Source organism: Leucoraja erinacea, chromosome 23, assembly GCF_028641065.1.
Source record: "Leucoraja erinacea ecotype New England chromosome 23, Leri_hhj_1, whole genome shotgun sequence".
Lineage (NCBI taxonomy): Eukaryota > Metazoa > Chordata > Chondrichthyes > Rajiformes > Rajidae > Leucoraja > Leucoraja erinaceus.
The window spans coordinates 15,447,449-15,464,799 of NC_073399.1; the positions used below are offsets into that span (position 1 = coordinate 15,447,449).

The following is a 17,351-nucleotide window of genomic DNA, read 5'->3' on the forward strand; positions in this document are numbered from 1 at the left end:
TGTACCGAGGTACAGTCAAGCTTTTTTACTGTCTGCTATCCAGTCAGCGGAATGAGGAAATTCACTATTAAATAAACTGCTTACAGAGCATACCTTCTCTGCTATAAGATGAACACTATCTATTAAATCTCCCAAGGAAATTTCAAGAGTCAAGAGTGTCATCTACTGATATTGGAACAATGAAATTCTTACTTGCAGCAGCTTAACAGGCCTGTAAACATAATACACGGTATATAATAAACAAAAAAAAAATAATTTAATTTAATACTGTGGCTCAATCTTCACAGGCAAAGGTGATCTTATGGATTTGTACAAAATCATGAGAGGAATAGATCGGCTAAATGCACACTCTTGCCCAGAGCAGTGGAATTTAGAACCAGAGGACACAGAATTAAGGTGAGTGAGAAAAGATTTAATAGGAACCTGAGGGGTAATTTGTTTACACAAACTGGTGCGTGTATGGAACGAGTTGCCAGAGGAGGTAATTGAGGCAGGCACTATTGCAACGTTTAAACATTTAGACAGGTACATGGATAGCATAGGTTTAGAGCGATATGGCCCAAACGCAGGCAGGTGGGACTAGTGTTGATGGGACATGATAAGCTCTCAACCAATTTCTATCAAAAATTGCAACCAAGCAGATAAAACATTGCACCCTGTCTAGCGGTGGTGTTCTGCAAGTTTTATTCCAGATTTAGCAAAAGCATTTAATTGTACAAATGTGGGCTGGCTGCTCAATCACACAAGCGTGTTGTGCTGGCAGCTCACTCTCTCATGGCTGGTGGGCTGGCAGTTGACTCGCGGCTATTCCTTGAAATTCCATTTCAAGAAGGGTGCAAGGCCACCAAATTCAAGTGTAGTTTCTTACCTTTTCAAGCAGGGTGCAAGACCACTAAAGACAGCGAGTCGTGACCTCTCCCTCTTCCATCTTGCTGAGACTGAGCCATGCCCACACTTCTTGGTTTTATAATCCCTCACACCAGAAGGGGCTTGGTCTTCATAGCGTGATTGACAGGAGAGAAAATCTCAACATTTTAAAATACTAATAACTCTTATTTTTCATCGATGGGAAAAATCCTCGGCACCTGATGAGCGGAGGGGGACTCTGAGTAAGATGGCCAAAAATCACAGCCATACGTGGTAGCGTTTTTTCTAAAATCAATGTAAAGCGCAAACAGGAAGTGGTCAAGATTAGACTTTTAATTACATAGAAGGCAACTTTAATCAGGCAACACAACTTTAGCATTTCCAAATCAAAGACAACACAGCTTTAGCATTTCCAAACTATATTTTCAAACCACATTAAGGGCACTGACAGGTCAGTAAAACCACTCACAGTTTAGTAGACATGTGTTCAGTGTTATTCACATCTCGGACTAAGAGACGTGACCCTCTCGCTCCTCCATCTTGCAGAGACTGACAGGCACTCAACACTTCCGGGTTTTATAGTCCCTCCGGAAGGGGTGTAGCCTTCAGGAGAGAGAATTTCAACATTTATTAAACACTAATAACACTTATTTTTAATCGATGGGAGAAATCCTCTTGTCATGAGCAGCGGAGGGGGACTCTGAGGAAGATGGCCAAAAATCACAGCTGTAAGTGGCAGCTTTTTTTCTAAAACCAATATACAGAACAACAGGAAGTGGTCAGGATTAGACTTAGTAATACAGGTGCACAACCTTTTATCCGGTTTTCCAGAAACCGAAAAGCTCCGAAAACCGGCCATTTTTTCCAGATGTCGTCTGCGCACCAAAGCTCGCGTTTGGCGCCAAACTTGACCCAAAACGACCCACGGTCAACCCAGGTCTGTACTACTGTAGCGGCTGCCTCCTCCCTGGAGACCGGGAGACGCTTAAACATCTGTAAATCATTACTTAAATGTTAGTCAGTTAGTTTGGAGGGCTTTTATGTGAAGGGGGGGTGAAGGGGTAAACTTTAATTCTTAGTCCCCTACCTGGTCGGAGAGGCGGGGAGCGGTCAATGCCTTATCGGGTTGCCGTGCAGTAAGCTCCGCAGCGCTGTGGCCGTTGGGGCTGCGGGCGGCGCCAGTTGTAGCTCCGACCCCGGCAACTCTACCCCTGGCTGCGAGGCGCTCCAAATCCAGCGCGGCCCGCGGCCGGACGCCCCAGCTCCGCAAATGTCGGGAGTCGGCAGCGTCGCAGCGCTGGGAAATCAGCAGGGAGCGGGCAATGCCTTACCGGGTCGCCGTGCGGCAAGCTCCGGAGCGCTGTGGCCGCCGACACACAACATCGCGGAGCGTCGCTGGATTTGGAGCCGCGCAGCCAGGGGTAGAGTTGCCGGGGTCGGAGCTCCAACCGGCGCCGCCCGCGGCTGGACGGAGCCCCCAGCTCCGCGGCTCCAAATCCAGCGACGCTCCGCGATGTTGTGTGTCGGCGGCCACAGCGCTCCGGAGCTTGCCGCACGGCGACCCGGTAAGGCATTGCCCGCTCCCCGCTGGTATCCCAGCGCTGCGACGCCGCCGACTCCCGACATTCTCGGAGCTGGGACGTCCGGCCGCGGGCGGCGCTGGATTTGGAGCGCCTCGCAGCCAGGGGTAGAGTTGCCGGGGTCGGAGCTCCAACCGGCGCCGCCCGCGGCCGGACGGAGCCCCCAGCTCCGCGAGGTTGGGAGTCGCCGACCAGGTAGGGGACTAAGAATTAAAGTTTCCCCCTTCACCCCGACTCCACCACCACATAAAATCCCTCCAAACTAACCGACTAACATTTATGCAATGAGTCTCCCGGTCACCCGGGAGGAGGCAGCAGCTCCAGACTTTTCAAGCCGCCCGCGCTACCTACCTAATCTACGCTAAAAATCTTCCATTCCGGAATCCGAAAATGTCCGAAATCCGACAAGTGTCTGGTCCCAAGGCTTTCGGATAAAAGGTTGTGCACCTGTATAGATTTACATTGCTATTTGCATCTTTTCCGTGCATCATTACCACCGATTTGAATTACTTGAATTTTCAACAGTTCTTCTTAACAGTGGTTTTTCTACTGACTAGGAACTTTAATGAATTAAAAATCATTTGCTGACACAAACATTCAGTTATGGAGTTATGGATACTAGAACATGGTGGGTTTTCAAAATAAAAAGATGACTATCAGAAGGTAATTTATTTATACTGGTAAGGAGGGAGAGGTGGAGCGCAATACATTGGGTCAATTACTGTGCATGTAAAGCCTTGAAAACATCACCAAATCCTAGGGACCACTTGCGTGATTGTGGGGAAGTCAATAATTCCCTCTCGTCATTCTGTCTGTTTTTACAGGATGCTGTTTTCAAAGGATTTTGCTTTTCGGCCTTCTACCTTGACATTTTTTCCTGTTCAAAATCACAGTGGAAAAAATAGTTTTGGCATCAATCCATGAGAGAATGCTACAGCTTATTTCTTACACAATTCATACTCATGACAAGAGGATTTCTCCCATCGATTAAAAATAAAAGTGTTATTCATAAAATTGTGTAGGAAGAAACTGCAGGTGCTGGTTTACATCGAAGTTGGAAAAGTTTTTCTTGGTAGTTTATACATTTAAGTATTACCCTTTTAGCAGTTAACTAACAAATTGACTCAACCTGTCAAAAGAAGGATCAAATGACAAACAAAAAATCCAAAGTACTCGCAATGTTCAAAATCTGAAAAAACCTTAAATGATTATATCAAATGGTAAATGAGTGGATTGGATGTCAGCATCGCAGAAGTGTATGAGATATTAATGCCTAGAGAGCTATGTTGATGGTGATTAAGTGGCAACATACGGAAGAAAACATTTGAAACACCCTAGTAATAATGAGTGGGAGAATGCGTGCTTTTAAAAAATGTTGCTATTTATATCCAATTCCCTGAGGATTTCATTGTGGCCCTGCCCATGATATGTTTAAGTTAGGCCACACCGCAAAAAACAGCATTATAGTTTTGTAAAAGCTGTAGTCCAAAGACGTGCAGATTATTAGGTGAATTAGTCATCATAAATTATCCATAATTGTAATTATACATTATAAATTAGTAAATTCCAATTCAGTCACATCAGTATGGTGTAGCATGGCTCTAAATGGTTAACATCCTTATTTTGTTTCTGGCTATGTGACACTACATTTATGAATCATCTGACCACAACGTTTTGTATACAAAAAGCACTGGAAAAAGCTTCTGGCGGCAGGCGCGGGCACACCGCAACGCCCTGTGTCTCCCTTTCAAGGGAGATGCTAAAAATGCATTTCGTTGTCTCTGTACTGTACACTGACAATGACAATAAATTGAATCATTTCATTTTTTTTATTTTTTTTTATGTGCCTACGTGCCTCTCCATTTATAAAGAATTTTATAATTCTGTTTCTTTCTTTTCCACAACCCACTTCCAATCAGTGAGATACAGCATTACCGGACCTTCAGCCCACCAAGTCCATGCTGACTATCACCACCATTTTACACTACTATATGACTCTGATAATTTCATTCTCCTCACATTCAAACACTATATGTTTAATGTTTGATGAAATGTTGGAACCTGTACCGAGCTGTACTGATAACAAATTCCACCAGCCTGGCTGTGTGGTCATTAAAATACAATGCAATACAATACAATACAATTCTCGTCATCTCCTAGTTGACATTTCCGTTCGGGTACACAAACGGCTGTAGAGAAGGATGGGTCATCAAAAGCATCTATGGAAGGCACTAATTCAAGTAGACCATATTGATAATCAATAACCCCACCATTGCCCTCAGCTCTCTAGAAGTACAGAAGCCCGAAGTCCCAAATCACCAGATTCAGGAACAGCTGCTTTCCTGCAACTATCAGGTTTTTAAAATCAACCCACGCAACCTCAATCCTACCCCAGTCACAGAATATTACATGCCACCTCTTGCATGACCTGTTTTGTGTTTTGCCCATATATCTTGTTTTTTTTCTGCACACTTTTAATTCTCACTGTCTTGTAACAGTAAAATGTATCTATAATTTATGCTTGTGTATGTCTGAATTTATTGCGCCTGTGATGCTTCTGCAAGCAAGACTTTCATTGTACCTGTACCTCACTGTGCTTGTGCATATGACAATAAACTTGACTTGACCCAAAGGATTGACTGTCCATTTCCCTTCACGGATGTTGCTTGACCTGCTAAGTTCCTCCAGCAGGTTTTGGGTCTCGACTTTCTGGTCGAGACCCGAAACGTCGCCCATTCCTTCTCTCCAGAGATGCTGTATGTCCCGCTGAGTTACTCCAGCATTTTGTGTCTACCTTCGATTTTAAACCAGCTACTGCAGTTCTTTCCGACACAAGTTCCTCCATCAGTTTGGTTGTTGCTCCAGATTCCAGAATCTGCAGTCTTTTGCGTCTCCACCATTGCAATAGTTTGGTTTTATACAACGGCAGATGCATTGCGTATTTAAACTGACTTAAGGGTACATTTGGTATATACCAATCAGTGTAAATACTCTTGCATTAGCAGGCAATTATTATTGAATAACATACACAACCAGCCACGTTTTCATGAATTTTGCCAAGTGCCATCTTTGGGTAATTGGAGGATACATGCTGATTTGGTTCCAAATTTTAGAATTAAATGCCAATTTGTTTTTGGATATATAAAAAGTAAACCTATCCACAGCCTTCTCAGCTGTACACTTCTTGTTACTAGTGGTAATTTAAATTAAAACATCTTTATAGGTAGTTTCCAATGCAACAGCAAGTTCTGTCCTTTTAAGTTATTTATTTAAACTTAATCAATCTGGGTTAAAGAAGCCTGCTGTTTTCTTTATTGAGCAGCGCTGTCTAAGAATGCGGTTTATAAGCATGCAAATGTAAGTCAATTCCTACTTGAATTGAAATGTTTATTTCCTGTGGGGAGAGAGAAATGGCAGTAGAACAAACTCTCCCTGGGGTTCAGTAATTAGTTTTAAAATCAACCAGAATTGTGACCTAAATGGAAGACGTGCTTTGCTGTATCCTCTCATTCAAATTTGCTTTAGAAATTACAATTGTGCTGTAAAGAAAGACTGGTGAGTTGGTGGTGAACATTTACAGGGCAGGATGTCCTTGGCCTTCCTCGTTTCCGTTTTATTATCAGACTCGCACAGCTATCACTGCTCTGGGTGCGTGCTAGCAATCCCAGTCCCGGGTGTGGTTCTTGCAGACAGCTGCCAGCGCAAGAGGGGAAAAAAAACTCTTCAATTGTCTCTGCAGTTTTTGACGAAGAACGAAAGACTTTGCTCTCGATCTACACTTGGTGTTCGTTCGCTAACAACCAGTTGCATCAAAGAAGAAAATGAATGTCGTCTTCCATCTACAAGTTCTGTTTGGTGAGTTGCCGTTTTCCAAAGACGAGGATAATTCTGCGTATTGATTGATAAGTAATTCTTTACACAACCTTGAAGCTCATCTTAACTGAAGAGTTGTGTAGAAATGCTCTATCATATATTTATTTGTTCTAGTAATTCATCCTAACACCAGTTGCTCAACTCAATTCGTATAGTTTATTGTCATTGGTTTTGAAATTCAGTTTGTTGTCATGCTGGAGGCATTGACTTATTTTGAAGTGTGATAAGACTCTATTGCAATTCTCAGGCATTTAAATACATTTAAGATGCCTCCAACTAAAGCAACTGGTTTGTAAACAATTTAAGGCCAACACATTAGATATACGAATGCAAACTGTGAAAAAAAGTAGATCTTTGTCTTCAGAACCAGTCTTCACTGTAGGGTATTTTGTCAGCGAGCTGAACTTGCACGGACAATCCACAATAACAGTTGAACTTTCCCCGAATATCTGTTGAAGCACTTTATGTAGTTAACTGCACGGAAATTGATTTCACGATAAAAAAAATGACGCAGTTATAATTGGAACTTTGTGTTAATCACCTAAATATTTTTAATAGAGATGGAAGTAAAACGACAGTTCACTACGGTCCTTGCAAAACGATACTAAATGGAATAAATAGTAGCATTAACCACACATATTGCCATTGCTCTGTTGTGAAGTCATTTTGAGTAGGGTGCACAGAACATACTGTGCAATAAATTGAAGAAGATTAATGGTTGTCTGCAATTGTAAGAAAAAGATATAAAAGTGGGATGAAGCTGTTCAGCTCTTCGTGTGCGTCCTGTCACTCAAAAGGTAATGCCCGCTCTTTTATCTCAGCAACCTTTTCAAGCATAAACCAAATATCTTGTGATTCCCTTGATATGAAAAAATCCAGTAACACCCATGTTAAAGAGCCTGTACAGCCCTATTGTATGGAGGATTTGTTACCCCCTCAGTGAAGAAATTTCTTCTCACCTCTCCGCTGAAGGGTTAAGACCCTAACTTGAGATTGCAAGTCCTGGTTCTGGACTCCACAGCCAGGGAAACTTGCGTACTCCACATTGATCTTTCAAAGCACTTTTGTATGTTTTGCAGAAATCACATCTAATTTTTCCAATTCTATACAGCATAGTTTAACCTCTAGTTGCGATTCCAGGCACCATTCTGGCGAACCTCGGTGACATTCTATCTCTGCTGCAAGGATATCTTGCCTTGGGAGGAAAATCAGCTCATAAATAATGTTTCAGATGTGGTCTCACCAGGGCATTGTCGAATTGAACCAAGATGTCTTGGTACTCAAATCCTCTGGCAGTAAAGGCTGAATGTATAGTTACCTTTCTAAGTTTGCTGTATCTTCATATTAACTTTCAGGGATTCATGCTAAAGACACACAAGTCTCTCTGCACACTATATTCTTCCCCCATTTTAAATATGGTCCACTTTCCACTGTTTCTACTAAAGCAGATGATCTTATATTTTCCATGTTATATTCTATTTTCCGTATCTTCACCTGAATGTTAAAATTGTCTATATTTTCTAAAACTCTCCCTGCATCTACCTCACAAAGCATATTGCCATCCAATGATGTGTCTTCAGAGTAGGAGTAAACGGGTCCTTTTCACAATGGCAGGCAGTGACTAGTGGGGTACCGCAAGGCTCAGCTCTGGGACCCCAGCTATTTACGATATATATTAATGATTTGGACGAGGGAATTGAATGCAACATCTCCAAGTTTGCGGATGACACGAAGCTGGGGGGCAGTGTTAGCTGTGAGGAGGATGCTAGGAGGCTGCAAGGTGACTTGGATAGGCTGGGTGAGTACTGCATGGCAGATGCAGTATAATGTGGATAAATGTGAGGTTATCCACTTTGGTGGCAAAAACAGGAAAGTAGATTATTATCTGAATGGTGGCCGATTAGGAAAGGGGGAGATGCAACGAGACCTGGGTGTCATGGTACACCAGTCATTAAAAGTAGGCATGCAGGTGCAGCAGGCAGTGAAGAAGGCAAATGGTATGTTAGCATTCATAGCAAAAGGATTTGAGTATAGGAGCAGGGAGGTTCTATTGCAGTTGTACAGGGTCTTGGTGAGACCACACCTGGAGTATTGCGTACAGTTTTGGTCTCCTAATCTGAGGAAAGACATTCTTGCCATAGAGGGAGTACAGAGAAGGTTCACCAGACTGACTCCTGGGATGTCAGGACTTTCATATGAAGAAAGACTGGATAGACTCGGTTTGTACTCACTAGAATTTAGAAGATTGAGGGGGGATCTTATAGAAACTTACAAAATTCTTAAGGGGTTGGACAGGCTAGATGCAGGAAGATTGTTCCCGATGTTGGGGAAGTCCAGAACAAGGGGTCACAGTTTAAGGATAAGGGGGAAATCTTTTAGGACCGAGATGAGGAAAACTTTTTTCACACAGGGAGTGGTGAATCCCTGGAATTCTGTCCCGCAGAAGGTAGTTGAGGCCAGTTCATTGGCTATATTTAAGAGGGAGTTAGATGTGGCCCTTGTGGCTAAAGGGATCAGGGGGTATGGAGAGAAGGCAGGTACACGATACTGAGTTGGATGATCAGCCATGATCATATTGAATGGCGGTGCAGGCTCGAAGGGCCGAATGGCCTACTCCTGCACCTATTTTCTATGTTTCTATGTTTCTATGTTTCAGCAGACTTGGAGCTGTTACCCATCCAAATCATTGATCTCGATTGTGATCAGCTGGGGCACTTGCAATGATTCCTGCACCACTCCATTATTTTACAGAATCGCAATATTATTCCTACTCTGTGTCTATCTCAATCCATGCCTGCTCAACATTGAACTTGTCAAAGCCCTTCCTTTTCTCGAGAGATGCTGCCTGTCCCGCTGAGTTAATCCAGAATTTTGTGCCATTCTATCACATCCCAACTATTGTGCATCCAATTTTTTTAAAATATTCACCCTTGTGAGGCATCTTATTGAAGGCCTTCTGCAAACAAAAACATGTTTTTTTTCTCTTTTATCTTCTCTGCTGGTTACGGCCTTAAAGAACTCCTATCAAACTTGTTTTATCATTCACAAATCCATGCCGATTCCACCATATCCTGCCATTTTCCAAGTGCTCCGTTATCACTTCCTTAATAGATTCCAGCACTCTCTTGCTAATCAATGTTGAGTTTAGTGGTTTATAGTTCCTTTTTTATTCCTCCTCTTTCCTTCTTAAATAGTTGAGATAATTACAATCCAGTTCCTTTCTTAACATCTTTTCTTTAAAAAAAAAATGTAATTACTGGGGCGGTCACGGTGGTGGAGCGGTAGAGTAGAGCAGCGGTAGCTGGGTTCGATCCCGACTACGGGTGCTGTCTGTATGAAGTTTCCGTTCTCCCCGTGAACCTGCTTGGGTTTTCTCTGAGATCTTCCCTAGTGGGTGTCGGATGGTGTTCATGTGCGGGGATCGCTGGTTGGCGCGGACCCGGTGGGCCGAAGGGCCTGTTTCTACGCTGTATCCCAAAATTAAACTACTGCCAGTGGTGGACTGGCCAGGGTGTCAGCTTACCCGATGGCAAGTGGGCCCCTGATTAAGTGGGCCCCCTATATCAAGTGGGCCCCTGATGAAGTCTCCTGGCAACCAATATTTTTAGACCCAGTCCGCCACTGACTACTGCTACTTTCTTTTGAATTTCTCACTCACTATCCTAGTGGTTTTCAACTATTCCCAGGAGTTTCCTGTCAACTTTCATAGATATTTGTTGAGTTTTCCTGCCTGCTCCTTATTCTTCAATATAATTTATTCTCTATCTTTTGCAGAATAACTTTAATACTATTTTTGTTTTTCATTCCATTACAATGTTTCCTGCATTCTACTTTCCCTTATCAACAGCCCGGTGCTCAGATATTGTATATCTTCTCATTGCAGAACAACTGATCTCTCCTGGGTTAAAAACTTAACTTAGTCTAGAGATATAGCGTGAAAACAGGCCCTTATGCCCACCGAGTCCACACCGACCAGCGATCCCCTCACATTAGAACTATCCTACACACACTAGGGACAATTCTTTACATTTATATAGTTTTACCAAGCCAATTAACCTACAAACCTGTACGTCTTTGGAGTGAGGGAGGAAACTGGAGATGTCAGAGAAAATCCACACGGTCACGGGGAGAAGGTACAAAGTCGACCCGGAGTCGAGATCGAACTCGGGTCTCTGACGCTACTGTGTCGCCCTAATTTTGTTGGGGTTAGATTGTTTAATCTATAGGATACAGAAATGAAATTTGCGTAGCTACTGGTGTAATACTGAAAATGTATATCAATATTCTCTTCTTACAGTGCTGACCCCGTTCGCTGCATGCCAGGGCCACATAGGTGAGTACTACACATTATACCACAGATTACATGCAGCTTTTCCAAATTGTATTCAATACTATCAAGATCCTTTGACAGAAGAAACATTTGCTGCATACACTTTTGATGTCCCATAGGTAATATCTGTATGACAGTGGAGTAACATGACCTTAAAGTTCTAGGATCTTAGTTCTTATTGAATCTGGACCTTAAGCTATGTTACAGCCCAAGGGCACTAAAGACTGCTGTACTCCTTTATGCACAGGGAGTTAACTCCATGTTAACTGTGCATGGAATTAACAGACTCTGTGTGAACGGTGACAGCACCTTGTGTCATAGTTCTCTTTAATAGTTCCAACTATTAAAATAGCTTCTACGGACTTCTCAGAAGGCAGGGGAATGGGGTTAGGAGGGAGAGCCATGATTGAGAATGGGCGGAGTAGACTCGATGGGCCAAATGGCCTAATTCTACTCCTATCTCTTATCTCAGTCTGACTTCCTGTCCGTGTTCTGATTGCATTCGTGTCCCAGGGAATCTGTCCACTATAGAAAGTGCACTGACCCAACTGGAGTGGCCGCCAACATTGCACAATATCTGACTCTCAGTTTCCACCCAATGTGGAACTATATGTAAATTATTTTGGATGGTATGAATTCTGGAATTCCCCTAAATTTTCTCACTGACTTGAATCAGAGGACCCAGGTTAGTGAGAGACACCAGTGGAATCTTGGGCAAAACAAATGCTGGAGGTATTAAGCGGTAGGGTGGCGCAGCGGTAGAGTTGCTGCCCGGGTTCGATCCTGACTACGGGTTCTGTCTGTACAGAGTTTGTACGTTCTCCCCATGACCTGCGTGGGTTTTCTTCGCAAACTTCAGTTTCCCCCCCACACTCCAAAGACGTACAGGTTTGTAGGTAATTGGCTTGGTATAAATGTAAAAGCTGTCCCTAGTGTATGATAGTGTTAATGTGTGGGGATCGCTGGCCGACGTGGAGTCAGTGGGCCTCAATGCCTGTTTCCACACTGTATCACTAAACTGCACTGGGCCTGTACTCACTGGTGGAAGAGTCTAAGACCAGAGGTCATGGCCTCAGAATTTAAGGGCGCTCTTTTAGAAAGGAGCTGAGGAGGAACTTCTTTCGTTAGAGGTTAGTTATTCTGTGGAACTCATTGCCACAGAGGGCTGTGAAGGCCAAGTTTGAACATTTTTAAGGCAGAGATAGACAAATTCTTGATTAGAACGGGTGTCAAGGGTTATGGGGAGAAGGCAGCAAAATGGGGTTAGGAAGCAGAGATCAGCCATGATTGAATGGCGGAGAAGATGCGATGGGCTGAATGGCCTAATTCTACTCTTATAACTGGTGAACTAAAACTAAACTAAACTAAACTTAGCAGATCAGGCAGCATCTGTGGAGAGTCCAGGTCCAAATTGTCACCTATCCAGGAGTCTGAATAAGGGCCCCAAACCGAAACGTCTCCTGTCCATTTCCTCCATGGAGTTCTCTTCACAGTTTGGATCTAGATCCTCCACAGATGCCACTTGACCTGTTAAGTTTCTCCAGCACTTTGTGTTTTGCTGAAGATTCCACTACCTGCAATGTTGGCACACAGTTAGGTCACTGCATTTTTTAAAGTGGACAGATTTCTTGACACCAGGGGTACAATCAGAGCAGTCCTGTGTGGAACACAAAGAGCTGGAGTAACTTGGCGGGTCTGGCAGCATCTTGTGAAGGGAATGGACAGGCAATGTTTTGGATCAAGATCCTAGAATATGGACGGCGCAGTGGTGGAGTTGCTGCCTCACAGTGCCAGAGACCGGGTATGATCCTGATTGGGTGCTGTCTATAAGAATAAGGGGTAGGCCATTTAGGACTGAGATGAGGAAAAACCTATTTACCCAGGGAGTTGTGAATCTGTGGAATTCTCTGCCACATAAGTCAGTGGTGGCCAATTCACTAGATGTATTCAAGAGGGAGAAGATTTGAATTTATTACCTTCCATCACAGTGAGGAATGTGGGGTGCCACTGTGGTGGATGTTCATGTTAACTTTTATTTTATGTGGCTGTGTGCCTTGTTGCTTTTCACTTAGTATTGCTGTATGGTAACTCAAATTTTGTACCTTAATTGATACATGTGACAATAAACTGACCTTGAAACCTTGAAACATTGAAAGTTAGATATAGCTCTTTGGGCTAATGGAATCAAGGGATATGGGGAGAAAGCAGGAACGGGGGGTACTGATTTTGGATGATCAGCCATGATCATATTGAATGGCGGTGCTGGCTCGAAGGGCCGAATGGCCTACTCCTGCACTTATTTTCTATGTTCTATTTTTTTATTATCCCAGATGGCTCACCTGGTCGAGCTGTTGCCTCACAGAGCCAAAGACCCAGGTTCGAGCCTGACCTCGAGATGCTGCCTGTGTGGAGTTTGCACTTTCTCCCTGTGGCCATGTGGGTTTCTTCTGGGTGCTCCTGTTTCCTCCCACATGCGAAAGTAATGTGGGTTTGCAGGTTAATTGACCTCCATAAATTACCCCTAGTGTGTAGGGAGTACTTGAGAAAGTGGGATACCATGAAACTTGAGTGAACAGGTAATCAATGGTCTGAATGAACGATGTGCCAAAGGGCCCCTTTCCATGGTGTATCACTAAATTAAAGTAGTGCTTATTAATAGATTGTACGCAAAAAAAAAAAAAATCCTTTTATGGGATATTGGGAACTTGCTGCTTAAAAAATAAAGGCTGCCCATTTAAGACTGATGAGGCAAAATGCTCTCTTCTGTGTCTTTGAAAACCCTTCAAGCAATGGTAAAAACAGCTTTTAATAGTTTTAAGGCAGAGTTAGATAAACAAGGGAGTGACAGAGGAAGGCAGATGTGAGTTGATGTTATAAATAGTTATGAACTCACAGAACGACAGAGGCATTCAAAGGACCACTTCTGCTTCTAATTCGCATGTAATCATAAATAATTTCATTTTCCATTAAAGTTACTCATGGCTGCATCAGATCAGCAGCTTTGGTTCAGTTGAAATGTAGTGAATAAGAGGGAGCCAACATAGTGAAATCACCATTGACGTCATCTAAATGATTAGACTTGTTGTTGAACCAGATAAGAGAAAAATATTATATATCTGCTCAACACCAGTACCCTTGCAGCAGAGAAACGCCCCATAGTACGTGACATCCACAAGCATTGGTCGGTCAGGGGGATCTTTCTGATGCCCAGATCAGAATTACAGCTGAGCAACGTATGCCACAGTAATCCTCGGAGAAACCGGCTATTCGCAGTAGGTCGGATCATAAGTGTATGCAGAAACCAAGAGAAATTTGAGGACTGATAAGGCGTCCCAGTGCAAAGCATAACAGATAAAAACAAATGACACTGGATGGGAAGTAAATGAATGGAAATGTACATTGACCATAGCTTCCTCTTTGTTTTTCTGGTATAATACAGCAATGCGTGTTGGAAAATTCCACTCAGTTGATGATGTTCTGACTTAACATTTTGAAAATAATTGGGTAAAGTGAGGAGTTTGCTGGTAGCATAAGCACTACAAGGGTTAAGTTAAAACAATGTAATTGAAAATTCTAAATTGTGAATAAGTATTAAACAAATGTTTATTTATCTATGAGCAGTATAACAGCATGGAATTAAAGTCAAGCGTTGTTCATGTTATAAATGCTATGGAATGAAAATATTACATTATGGAAAATGATATTATTGAATGGGTCTACACCAGAACCAATCTCAATGTAATCCAATGTCAAACACAGCTGCATCATTCCCCAGTGCATCTCAATCTTTCCTGCTGCTAGAAAACATCTCTCCTTGAACAAACTTCCCGTGGGAGCGGAGCTAATTTTCCAAAGTTTAGGAGGCGGCAAAGTTGAGCAGCAGTAGAATTCCTGCCTTACAGTGCCAGAGACCCAGGTTCGATCCTGATTTTGGGTGCTGTCTGTACGAAGTTTGTATGGTCTCCCTGTGACCACGTGGGTTTTCTCTGGGTGTTCCGGTTTCTTCCCTCACTCCAAAGATGTAGGTTAATCGGTATGGGGATGAATCATCTTCAATCTCAAGGGACTGCCCAAGAAGAGGAAGAACGGTATCTTCACAGATAACATAATCTTATAAAACTGAAGATAATCTGACAATCATCTATCTTTCTTTGAACCCCCCATTCCATCCCATTGTGTTCAGAATGTATCCTGAGAGTATTAGCAATGGATGGAGAGGGCAATGTAGAGACTCCTCTTATTGTGTATAGGAAGGACTGCCCATGCTGGTTTACACTGATGATAGACACAAAATGCTGCAGTTAACTCGGAGGGACAGGCAGCATCTCCGGAGAGAAGGAATGGGTGACGTTTCAGGTTGAGACCCTTCTTCAGATGGAGAGTCAGGGAAGAGGGAAACTAGAGATACGGAAGGGTACAAAGAGCATGTAAGGTGTGAAAAGGACCGATCAAAGCAGACAATGACAACATGGTCGCCGAAGAGAGCAGGAGGAATCAGAGGGCAAGCAGTTTGTGAACTCTTGTCGGAGAGAGGAGGAGAACTTCCTCAATGTGGCATACCTTGAGGAGATTTTGTGTGATTATCTATCCGGGAACAAGGTTGTAGGAAAGATAGAAGTTGGACATTTAATATATTTATTTTGTGCGGAATCATGCCAAGTAAGACGGACACCATTGTGCAGATGCCGAGAAGTGCGTTCAGCTCTGGCTGAACAACTTCTAATCTTGTGTGTGGACTCGATAAAAAGAAGATGCCAAGTAAAATAAACAGGAGAATAAAAAGAGTCCTGTTTTGGCAGTTTCTGCAACAGAAAAAAAAGCTTTAAGCACCAAAAAGAAACCTATTTATCCATCACACTTTTGAAGACATTAGACAAAGAAAAAATGGCAGCTGTCAGTGAACACTTAAAATAACCTTATTAATACTTTTTTTTAATATCATTTAAAAAAATTGTTAAAAACGCAATTCAAGTATTAACATGTAACATCTTATTTATAGCTCAGCGATCTAAGTGTATCTGGCTTGGTCTAGCACAACATGGATTGATGTTATTTACAGTAGATGACTTTTTCTATTGCAAGTTTGATGCAATTTTTCATGAAGAACCACCTAACACAAAGAGCAATGCATTGTTAGCAGTTTCCTGGTATTTGAAAATAACTCTGCTAATACAAATTCCAATTTCCTGGACAATGTTTCTTTTTTACGTGTGGTGTTATGTCCTTGGGAGGTGAAATAGTGAATGTAATTGTATTACTTAATGGGGATAAGGCCTCCTTTCTGATTGTTATTCAGGAAGGATATACGCTGACAAACCAATTGTCATTGCGTGTGAGTGTTAGGTAGCTGATATTCTTGTTCTCTGGAAATAGTCCCATTAAAAGTTGAGATCCATCCTGTTCTTCTGGAAAGAAAATACTTAATTTCCTCGGCTTTGACTGTCTCCAATTCCAGATATTATTCAAACAAACACAGTTTTTTGGGGGATTCTCAGATGAACTATAATCAAACACTGAAACAAAGGAAACTGAGAACACGCATGATCTCTTGGACATTGCAGCAATCTACAGGAACAAGGGAAGCAGGAGCAGGAAAGGGCAAATCAGCTCCTCACGCTTCCTCAGCAGTTCATGGCTTTACATTATTGTAAATAGTGGTGGTACATTTGTATGAAACACACAATCCATACAACACAGTAACGTTGCTTTCTTAAGCATTGTATCATTTTCTCCAAGTATAAGTGGAGCAATGAGATCCCCCTAACCGCCACCTCTCTTGAACTGTCCATACTCTCAATTTTTTTATATGACATTCATTATTACCTAAGCAGAATGTTTCTGTAAAATAAATAATTGATTGATTGAATGCTTTATCTTGTGTTCCCAACATGTATTCTGTCTCCATGACTGCCTAATTCATCCTAGCAACTGAAAATTGAACCAAAGATAGGCACAACATGCTGCTGTTCCTCAGCGGGTCAGGCAGCATCTCTGGAGAAAAATGAGGGGTGACGTTTCTTGTTGGGACCCTTCTTCAGACTCGTGTTTCGGGTCTGAAGAAGGGTCCCGATCCGAAACATCGCCCATCCTTTTTATCCAGAGGTGCTGCCTGACCCGCTGAGTAACTCTAGCACTCTAGCACATCTGCAGTGCCTTCTACATGTGAAATTTCACGCAGTCTATCTGCAACCTTTATACCATATATGGTCCTGGACCTATCCCTGCAACCTTATCTATCTCTGCTGCCTTATCTGAAATCCTCAAAGTGGCCTTGCCATTTCCAAACGTTGCCGTTTCAACATAGTCCTGCCAGCTTCACTTATATAGCTCTCTACCTCACAGACCCTTCCTCAAACTGAATCCTGTTTATCCTTCACCCTGCACCAACTGTCCTCCCTCAGCCTCTTGTTGAACAACACCTTAATGTTTTAAATTGTTCCTGGATCCCTCTATAGATGCACCCTTCCCTGTCATTCTGGTCTTCACCAGTCCCGTCAGCGTCTGTGATTCTCTAATTCCAGCCTCTTGCTTATTATAGAATTTAGTTGCTCCACATTTGGCACATCCCAGACTGTTCCTTGCCCCTCTCCCTAGAACCTGCCTCTTTGACCAAGCCCTTTGTTTTTTATTGAGTGACTGTTTTTTGTCTGATAAAGTCCCATGAAACTCCCTGAGAGTATTGTGCTCTGTTAAGGATACAA

At 42.7% G+C, this 17,351-nt stretch overlaps 1 protein-coding gene across 1 annotated transcript in view; it reads left to right on the forward strand.

Moving 5' to 3' along the window:
* Window positions 1-5,905: 5,905 nt before the first annotated feature.
* Window positions 5,906-17,351, forward strand: part of LOC129708276 (Fc receptor-like protein 5) — a 29,341-nt gene continuing 17,895 nt past the window's right edge. The window contains exons 1-2 of the mRNA XM_055653926.1: window positions 5,906-6,302; window positions 10,618-10,653. Of these exons, the coding sequence (XP_055509901.1) occupies window positions 6,269-6,302; window positions 10,618-10,653 (70 nt within the window). The 5' untranslated portion in view covers window positions 5,906-6,268. The remainder of the gene's footprint in view (window positions 6,303-10,617; window positions 10,654-17,351) is intronic.